Source organism: Sinocyclocheilus rhinocerous, unplaced genomic scaffold (assembly GCF_001515625.1).
Source record: "Sinocyclocheilus rhinocerous isolate Xijiao unplaced genomic scaffold, SAMN03320098_v1.1 scaffold2682, whole genome shotgun sequence".
Taxonomy (NCBI): Eukaryota; Metazoa; Chordata; class Actinopteri; order Cypriniformes; family Cyprinidae; genus Sinocyclocheilus; species Sinocyclocheilus rhinocerous.
The window spans coordinates 252949-262948 of NW_015663712.1; the positions used below are offsets into that span (position 1 = coordinate 252949).

The window sequence follows — 10000 nt, forward strand, 5'->3', positions numbered from 1 at the left end:
TGTGTGTGTGTGTGTGTGTGTGTGTGAGAGAGAGAGAGTGTATGTGTGTAATTTCTTACATGTTGAACTGTTGTGCAAAGTGTTTTTTTGTTTTGTTTCTCACACACACACACACACACACACACTCTCTCTCACACACACACACACACAGAAGTGCAGTCACACACATAGTTGGCATGATTGTTCTGCACACAATATTGTCATAGAGATCAACACTAACAACAAACAATGAGAGAGGAGGAAAAACTACACAGTTACATGTTTTATCTGAAGTGAATGAAATGGCTGGAAACACTGCACAACTTCACAACTCCCCTGATTTACAGTCTGCAGAAGCGGACGCTAGTTGCTGAAAGTCAGAGCCAGAGATTGGAGTTGACAGATTTCATAAATTAGTGTCTGATGGTCACAGACTTTTCAGCTTCAGACTCTCGATTTAATCCAGTCAGAGGAGATCTTAGAACACGTTGTTTTATTTGTCACGTGTCTCCTAGTAGTTTAGTGTTTCTCCTCTGTGACCGTTTACAAAGTCGGTAAGTTTATCATGCCTAGTGTTTTAAGATCTGTTGAGATTTTAAAAGTCGTGTAGTTTATTCCAGCCTTTAACATGTCATCAGTTCATACAAACACTGAAGTGTTCATGACATCGCTGTTTCTAATGCCATGATCTACTGTTTAAGATACAGGAACTCATCTACTATCTGTCTGATTCATGAGCGCTAGGAACAGACTGACCTCACACACACAGGTTTGTTTTTGTGAAAAGTGGGGACATCCCATAGGCGTAATGGTTTTTCTACTGTACAGACCGTATATTCTATTGCCCTACACCAACCCTACCCCTAAACCTACCCCTCACCGGAAACTTTGTGCTATTTCAGATTTTCAATACACTCCATTCTGTGTGATTTACATGCGTTTTGAAAAGTGGGGACATGGGATAATGTCCTGAAAAGTCACCTTCTCCTTGTAATACCTATGACATACCTTTGTCATTCTCACTCACTCTCTCACACACACACACACACACGTACGTTTGTTTGACTGTACTAGTGAGTTCATCTCATAGACTTCCATTGTTTTTCTCTCAGGTTTGATATTTTCTCTATTTATCTCCTGACCGACTCCTGAACAAACCCTCAAAGAAACCCATGTAAAACACTACATTTGCACAGAAACATGATTGGACTGATATCATGAGCCTTTTCAACTAGTTTGTTGTCATGATATTTCACTGTGTAAGTGAAGACATTTTACCCTCACAAATATAGCTCAACGAGTACACACACACACACACACTCACACACAGCCGACATAATACTAGATTAGCTTCATCTGTGAATTACGGGTGTGAAACTAGGTGGTTAGCGCTCTGACACAGACACACACACACACACACACACACACCTGATGATGACAGGCACTTTCAGTCTGATTATAGAACTTGTTCAAGAAGAGGGTGGAGAGAAAAGCCTCACACACATATATACACTTTGAATGCACCAACTGAATGCCAATCAGAGAGACTGTGCGTGTGAGTGAGAGAGAGATATTAAGAGATATAATCTTAAAGTGTCTCTCTCTCTTTCTCTCATGTTGTAATACATCATGGAGTGAACGCTGAGCATTCTGGGAGTTTGTTCAATCACTGCATTAATGTGATACACACACACACACACACACACACATAGATGAGCTTTTTTTTACCTGTCCACGTCATCAACAGCAAATTTAGCACAAAGCAGGCAGCAGCAGAACGGGAACATGAAACAGCCTGAAGGGACGCGAGACACACGCCCTCACTAGTGCACACTGAAGAGTGGACAGACCGGTCCTGCGCTCACTAAACACTTTCATTTATATGTGATTTGTGCTCCTGCCAGCCAACACAAACATCATCAACAGCTTCCTGATTTAGGATTCATCTACTGAAAACTGCCAACTATCAATCCTGGATCAATGAAGGCGATCAGTCGACTCAAAGACACACAGATCAATGTGATTCAGAGTCAGATCCTGTCATGCTGTCATTAACAGACGCTTTTACAGCAGCAGCGGCACTTCGTTACGCAACAATAAATAAAACCATTCTAGACAAAACCAGCAGGAAATAAACACACACACACACACGTCCATCTGCTGAGGTGTAACCCAACACATGGCTGTGCATGTTTCATGAAGGAGATGGACAGCAGTGTGTGTCACATCTGATACTGTGTGTGTGTCTCTGGAGGTCACACTGCAGCGTGTGTGTGTGTGTGTTCTTCACAGGCTAAATAAAGCAGCGCGTCTTCCTGCATGCGTCTGTAAGAGGAAACGGTTGCATTTATACTGTCTCTTAAGCCTCATGCAAAAACTCAACTCAAAACACAAAGACTCACAACTACACAAACACACACACACACACATAGAGCCACAGAATCTTTCAGTGAGAGATTATTCTTAACCCATCTGGCTAAACGAACCCGTCACTCAGAGAAGATGAAGTCAGGACTCGTTCAGATGCGTCTATGAAACACACGAGTGAACAGATGGATGAGATGAAGAGTGCTGTGAGGAAACTCTTTGATCTCTGGATAGACGTGAAGCTATTCATGGAACAAACAACTTAAAATAACCTGCAGAAGCCGCAGTGCTTGACGCTCCAGACACTCACAGAGCTCAGGGTTAAAAACAGACACACACACACACACACACACACTCGATTCAGTCCAGACACATTCGCACTCATATTTCAGTCCATCACACACAGGTGTAAGAGAACGTTTCAGAAACGCTTCACTCAAACTGAATAAAAAAATTATTTGACAAAAGAAACACTTCACTTTGAAGAACTTACGGAGAATCTGATGGAGCGCTGCTGCAGGCCGAGCGACCGACACGAGCGAGAACACAACACCGACTCAAGGTCAGAGCTGACACACAGCTGCGGAGAGAGAGAGAGAGAGAGAGGAGAATCAAATGTGTGTTTGCATACAAGAGAACAAACACTGAACTACGGACATCATGTGTATCACAGACTATACTGTGTGTGTTTTCATACAATCAGTCAGGCCTCTCACTAACTGACTCACTGAAGGTGTGTGTGTGTGTGTGTGTGTGTGTAGATGCTCCTCATCAAACCCAAACACACACACATTCAGTCCCGGGCCGCTCACACACATCTGGACACAGGTCCACTGAAGAACTGAATGTTTTGTGTTATAACTGGTCTGTTCATGACAGCGGTGGGATTTTAGGCTGTTTGTCTGATCAGATCAACAAAAGCAATGATTGCAGATCAGCATCAGGTGCGTGTGATCTGCTGCTGATTGAGTGAAAGGGCTTTATACTTAAGTACAGAAACACAAGTGTGTATCTGTGTGGAACCTGAGCGTGTTACCATCCGTTTATAAATAACAGTGTGTGAGAGAGAGAGAGAGATTTCCCTTATTTTATTTTTATTTCTAGTTTATATACTTACATTAGTAATTCATTTTGCACTACATGCTTAATACTTTTTATATATTATTATTATTATTACTATTATTTTTCTTTCTGTTAATACATACAGGTGCATCTCAATAAATTAGAATGTCGTGGAAAAGTTCATTCATTTCAGTAATTCAACTCAAATTGTGAAACTCGTGTATTAAATAAATTCAATGCACACAGACTGAAGTAGTTTAAGTCTTTGGTTCTTTTAATTGTGAATTACTGAAATAAATGAACTTTTCCACGACATTCTAATTTATTGAGATGCACCTGTATGTGCACTATTTGTAAGCAGTCCAGCTGCAATTGCTTTGGCAATACAAATGTATAATTTTTGTCATGCCAATAAAGCACTCTTAAATTGAAATTGAGAGAGAGAGAGAGAGAGAGTCTAACTGACTGTATTGTGTGTTATTGTGTGTGTGAGTGAGACTGTATCGTGTGTTATTGTGTGTGTGTGTGTGACTGTATCATGTGTTATTGTGTGTGTGTGTGTGTGTGAGTGACTGTATCGTGTGTTATTGTGTGTCTGTGTGACTGTATCGTGTGTTATTGTGTGTATCGTGTGTGTGTGTGACTGTATCGTCTGTTATTGTGGTGTGTGTGTGTGACTTTATCGTGTTATTGTGTGTGTGTGTGTGTGTGTGTGTGTGTGACTGTATTGTGTTATTGTGTGTGTGTGTGACTGTATCGTGTGTTATTGTGTGTGTGTGTGACTGTATCGTGTGTTATTGTGTGTGTGTGCTGATCGTTCATGTAAGTTACAGATCTTCATCTCTTACCGACGGAAGATTGAGGTGATGAAGATGCTGCTGCTGATGAAGAAGATCGCTGTTGGGTTCAGTGTCGCGGTCTCTCGAAGCGGTTACTGAAGAAGAATCGCCCGCAGCTGTAAGATCCGCGTTACCGGCAAGCACGGAATAAACGCGCAGCCGAGTCACGCGATCTTCACATTCACGCTGAATAATAACGACCGTTAACCGCGCGAAAACCGTCCTAACCACCGTTAATACCGTTAAACGCGAGACTCGTGAGGGATGTGTGCCGCAGATGCGGAGGCGCGCGCAGGCGTGAATAACGGTCGAGTAATGGCGCCCTCTGCAGGTCACATGACCGCAGCGCTTCAGCGCGCCTAATCGCGTTCTTTAGCGTCTCATAATGGGACAAGAACGCCTGTCCAGCTGAAATAACCGATGACAAAAACGTTACACAACTCCTGAAACGATGGTCAGCTGATCGGTGTTTCTATGGACGCCGATATTCCACACATCCGGGACACGCTGCTGAACCCGGAAACAGAATCCCGGTGTGATTGACAGCTGCAGACAACAGCGCGCGTCCCAACAAAGCCAAAGAACGATTCACTCTGTTGTGATTGCGATGAGGGTCGTTTAATCACGGTTCTGATGAGAGTTCACGGATGATCCTGCTGGCTTCGGCGGGACTGTGCGGTGAGTGACGTCACGCGCGTGATGATGAAGATCCGCGGTGATTATGATGATGACGATGATGCTGCTGCTGCTGATGATGATGATGATGATGGTGATGGTGTTTTTCACTGCTGGTGACTGACCTGGTCTGTTTGTGTGGTCAGTCGGTGCAGATGTCTCTGGCCCAGCGGGTTCTGCTCACCTGGATCTTCTCGCTCCTCTTCCTCGTCCTGCTGGTGCTTAAGCTGGATGGAAAGGTCCGCTGGAGCTGGTTCCTGGTCTTCCTGCCCGTCTGGGTGTTTGACGGCGCTCTGCTGCTGATGCTGGGTGTGAGGCTGGCGGGCCGCTGCCGGGGTGGGCTCGACCCGCGGCTGAAGCTCTGGTATCTGCTGGCTCTGATGATGAAGGTGGGCTTCTGTGTGACTCTGTGCGCACGGCTGGAGCAGCTGACCAACCTGCGGCTGCTGATCATCTGTGTGCCGCTCTGGACGCTGCTGACCGGAGCCCTGATCCAGCTGGGATACAACATCCTGCCCCAGAGCACACACTAAACACACACACACACTCTCTCACTACATACACAGACTGACAAACACACACACACTAAACACACACACACTCTCTCACACACACACACACACTCTCTCACACACTCAGACAGACACACACACTCTCACACACACTCAGACAGACACACACACTCTCACACACACACACACACACACTACATACACAGACTGACATACACACACTCACACACTAAACACACACACTCACACATTTTGGCCAGCTGTATGAAGACGTTTGTACGTGAACACTCTTCAGTGTTTCTACAGAGAGTTTCTGTTCCTTCTCTTTTTTTTTTTTTTTTTTTAAAGAGAAATTTGACTCCTAAATGAATTTTGTACATTTGAGTTTCAATAGTATGTGATTTTATGCGTGTGTTTTGATCTTATGTTTGTTATAGTGAGTGTGTGTGTGTGTGAGTGTGTGTGTGTTTGTGTTAGTGTGCGTGTGTGTGTGAGTGTGTGTGTGTTTGTGTTAGTGTGCGTGTGTGTTTGGCAGAAGTGGGAAGCTATGCGATCGGCTGCAGAGTCACGTCAGGGCTTGTTGAAGAACATTCCTGAACTCAGCTGCTCAGATTCTTTCTCTTCTCATCTCTACAGAAACAGCAGAGCCAACAGCATCACACACACACACACACGACTGAAGTGTGTGAGAGACAGACGGACAGATGGAGGACTGGGTTTCTCCTGCTGTAGAATGAGTGCTGTCCGTCTGTGGATATCGAGCAGAAATCGTGTTTACAGCAAATAAAGCAAGAGCTGTTCTGGGCGGAGGACGGGTTAGTTACTGATGAAACCCTGTGGCTGAGTTTGCTTCATATTACCAGCAACTTTACTTCTGCGGATAGTTACGTCACATCCTTTCTGTGTGTCATACATTAGTCAGTGATTTTATCACTCTAGTCTCAGGTTTACACATGATCTTTATAAATTATCAAGTCTTGAAGCTATATTTGTGAAACAGTGAAATGGCCCACCCAGCAGCTCTTCCATTGTATTCATCATCACTGTGCACTGAAAAAACAAGTCTGATTAAACACATTGTACAATATTCAAACAAAGCAAAAAAAATGGTTCATTTACTATTAGTTACAATAAAAAATGCATAACAACTACAACTGATATGTTGCATGATGGTACAGAGTGGAAACCATAAGAAATATAGCAGTAAAAACAAAACCCCAAATATTAATATGACAATAACTGTCAGAAATACTGCTTCATAAATATAGTGTAATATCACGATGCATGATAATCTAAACTTTCTGACTAAAGAGTGCTTGTGAGAACATCCATGACACGGCTGTAATAAACTCTGTAGTCACTGTAAAACAAGGGAAATTAATTACACTCAACATGAACAATACTCACACATGAGTCTGAGACAATGCTGAGAATGACGGCGACGCTGTTAAATACCCCGTATGTCAGCGCGGAAGAGGCGGGTCTAACCTGGATCAGGGAAGTGGGCGGGAGCATATTCAGCCAATCAGAGATGAGCTCGTAGGACGCAATGATTGACAGTCAGACCTGACAGTCAGAAACACGGAATCGGAGCGCGTCTTTGATTGAAGTGAGGATTCGCCCAATCACCGCTGCAGAAGTCTCCGTCTCTGTCCAATCACAGGCAGCGGAGCGGCGGGGGGCGGGAGCGCGGCAGCGGCGTTTGGGCGGTCCGCTTGTGTGCAGTGTGAATGTGGCAGCCGCAGGGAGGGGCGCGCTGTTTATTTCATTATTAAAAGTGATTTCTGACAGAAGTTAAAAGTGATTTATAACGGAGAATATATATCGGCTCCTCAGCGCGACGCGCGACGCTCCTGTCCGCGCTCTTTGTGCCGTTTCGTCGCGGGGACGGAGAGGATCATGGGGTCATAAAATGTTGGAGTAATCGCTCAAAAGACTCTTTTCCAGGACATATTTATATTTATTTATTCTTTTGCTTCGTGGATGAATGAAACGTCCCGTCAGGATGGAGCAGGTGAATATCCTGAAGAGATTCATTGAAGCCCTGAGAAGCGGCGAGCAGAAAGGAGAAGATAACTTCAGCTCGGACTTCATGGTGAGAACAGAACTAACGTTACAGACTCACTGAGTGATGAAATAACACACACACACAATCACACTCACTCAATCAATCACTCACACACACATTAAAAACTCTCTCTCAAGCACACACACTGAAGCTTCTTGTCGCTTGATTTCACTTCTTTTGACGTGACGAGTAGATTGACAGCAGTGTTGTTGTGTGATGAAGATCGTGTGTGTGTGTGTGTGTGTGAGAGAGATCCTCATCCTCAGCATCTTCATCTCTGCTCTTCAGTGTTGTTGTTGTGAGGGATGAGAGAGAGATGAGTGTGACAGCTGTTGCAGATGCTCATGATGGAGGAGTTCTTCATCTGGTGTCTGTGACGATGACTCCGGCCGATGAAGGTCAGCTGTGATCAGTTTATCTGTTAATTATTCAAATGAACCAAAGCAGACTGGAGAATGTCTCCTGGCCGCTGATGTGTTTGTAGTTAGTTGGTCATGTTTGTTCATAAACCCACTCAGCTGATGGAGGGCTGTGAGATATTCTGCTGTTGCTTCCTGATCTGCAGCAGTGTGTTGTGGGTAATCTGTTGTGTTTGAGTCAGTGATCGGTCAGAGGTCAGGGGCTTGTGTGTGTTTGGTTCTGTCATACAGTGTCCACACACACACACACACACATACACACACACACACTGCATTCCTCTTGTGCTTGTTTGTTTCTGCTGCTCTGATTTAATTCTGTGTGTTTTCTGGAGCTTACGAGGATAAAAGTTGCTCCAGTAAAGCTCTGAAATTCTATGAAATTCCCAGAAGCCCTTACAGGAAGTGATGTAACAATAGTTTTGTGTGTGATCTGGGGGCTGTAAGAGTCTTATTGCACATTTTAGCATATGCTGTCCTACATGTGTGCTTGGATTTGCTTTATTTGTGTTGTGAGGAATATTTCATGTCTTTATGTGGGCGACATATTGCTCGACCTCTGCCAGATGCAGGGGATTATGGGAAGGCAGTGAGGCTTTCTCCTGAATGAACCCTCCTCATGGAGTCACAGCTGTCTGTGTGTCTCTGTGTGAGTGTGTGTGTGTGTGTGTGTGTGAGAATGTGTGTGTGTGTGAGTGTGTGTTATGCATTTCCTGTTACTCAAATACCTTAAAGGTCCCATGACATGCTGCTTTTTGGATGCTTTTATATAGGCCTAAGTGGTCCCTAGTACTGTATCTGAAGTCTCTTTCATATTAATGTTAAAAAACCTCATAAAGTGAAATTTTCATGCCATGGGACCTTTAAACAGCCACAGGGCTGGAGCTGGATGTTCACTTCCCTCATCTGTGTTCATCTCCCGGTCGTCTGTGTGACGCAGTGTTCATCATGAGTCCCGCTCACCGTCCACATACAGCCCGCTTTATATGTGAGAATGATTTGAGCGCTTAAAAAGAAATGTCTACTAGATAGTGTGCATCCATGCTCACAGTCAGCGTAGTGTACTTAGAATGCAGAAAATGAAGTAGCCTATACTTGTAGTGAAGACTGCTGGGATGGGATTGTGATTACTGTGGACGTCACCGTCCCATTAAAACACAGCAGATGATCTGTGTGTGTGTGTGTGTGTGTGTGTGGCTTCTGACCTTGACATCCACATCCTGTTTTGTGTAAAAATACTTCCAGTGAGAACGAGTGTGTGTTCCTAGGGTTCTGTCCTGTTTTCCTGTGTTCATTAATGACTCTGTGTGTCATGATGTCACTTTGTCTGTGTGTGTGTGTGTGTGTGTGTGTGTGTGTGTGTGAGATGTCACGTTCTCCATTCGTGTGTGTGTGTGATTTTGCTGTAATGTCACTTTCATGTGAGCTTTCATATATTTGTGTGTGTATGTGTCTCTGTGAGTGCGTATTATTTGCCACAATTTTATTTTTTTCTTTGAATAGTAAATTATGGTTTTGAATAAAAACATTATCAAACATTACAGTCAGACATGTTGCCAATCCACCAGTGCTATAGATGTGAGTGCATGACATTCTTATTTTTGGGTAATGTCTGCGGTTATACTGTCAGTCATTTTGTGATTGAACCATCTTGACTTTTTGAGTTAATCTCTAAAATTAAATGTCTACATTCTGGCTAAAAATATTTAGCATTTTTCTAAATTCAAGTTATTTTTGAACATACAGTATATGTTTAATTACAATACTGATATGTTACAATATTTGCCTTCATATTTCACACATATTTTCTGCTATTTAATTTGTTTTATGTTTACACCATGCTGAACTTCATGTATGCTTTACCTGAACTTTACCTGAATCGTGTTCTGGTTTTTAAAGGTCCCATGACATGCTGCTTTTTGGATGCTTTTATATAGGCCTAAGTGGTCCCTAGTACTGTATCTGAAGTCTCTTTCCCGAAATTCAGCCTTGGTGCAGAATTTCAGCCACTACGAGCCAGTCCCACAATGAGCTTTCCTTAGGACTATTTAATTTTATGTTTACACCATGCTGAACTTCATG

At 43.5% G+C, this 10000-nt stretch overlaps 3 protein-coding genes across 3 annotated transcripts in view; 2 read left to right on the top strand and 1 right to left on the bottom strand.

Annotated features, from left to right (window-relative positions):
• The window catches only part of LOC107729012 (putative homeodomain transcription factor 2), a gene marked incomplete at its 3' end in the record, with an annotated part of 12249 nt that extends 9294 nt beyond the window's left edge, over nt 1-2955 (bottom strand). The window contains exon 1 of the mRNA XM_016539362.1: nt 2840-2955. The remainder of the gene's footprint in view (nt 1-2839) is intronic.
• A 1305-nt stretch (nt 2956-4260) lies between these two features.
• On the top strand, nt 4261-5545 carry LOC107729011 (transmembrane protein 60-like). The gene is made up of 3 exons (XM_016539361.1): nt 4261-4925; nt 5069-5445; nt 5484-5545. Exons 2-3 carry the CDS (start codon nt 5078-5080, stop codon nt 5491-5493), a joined length of 378 nt encoding a protein of 125 aa, XP_016394847.1. The 5' UTR covers nt 4261-4925; nt 5069-5077; the 3' UTR covers nt 5494-5545.
• Nucleotides 5546-7096: 1551 nt separating this feature from the next.
• LOC107729010 (tyrosine-protein phosphatase non-receptor type 12-like) overlaps nt 7097-10000 on the top strand; it is an 18295-nt gene continuing 15391 nt past the window's right edge. The window contains exon 1 of the mRNA XM_016539360.1: nt 7097-7529. Coding sequence (XP_016394846.1) covers nt 7422-7529 — 108 coding nt within the window. The 5' untranslated portion in view covers nt 7097-7421. The remainder of the gene's footprint in view (nt 7530-10000) is intronic.

Excerpts from the sequence above, each read along its gene's own strand:
- LOC107729011 (XM_016539361.1), top strand. The coding sequence starts at position 5,078 with ATGTCTCTGGCCCAGCGGGTTCTGCTCACCTGGATCTTCTCGCTCCTC.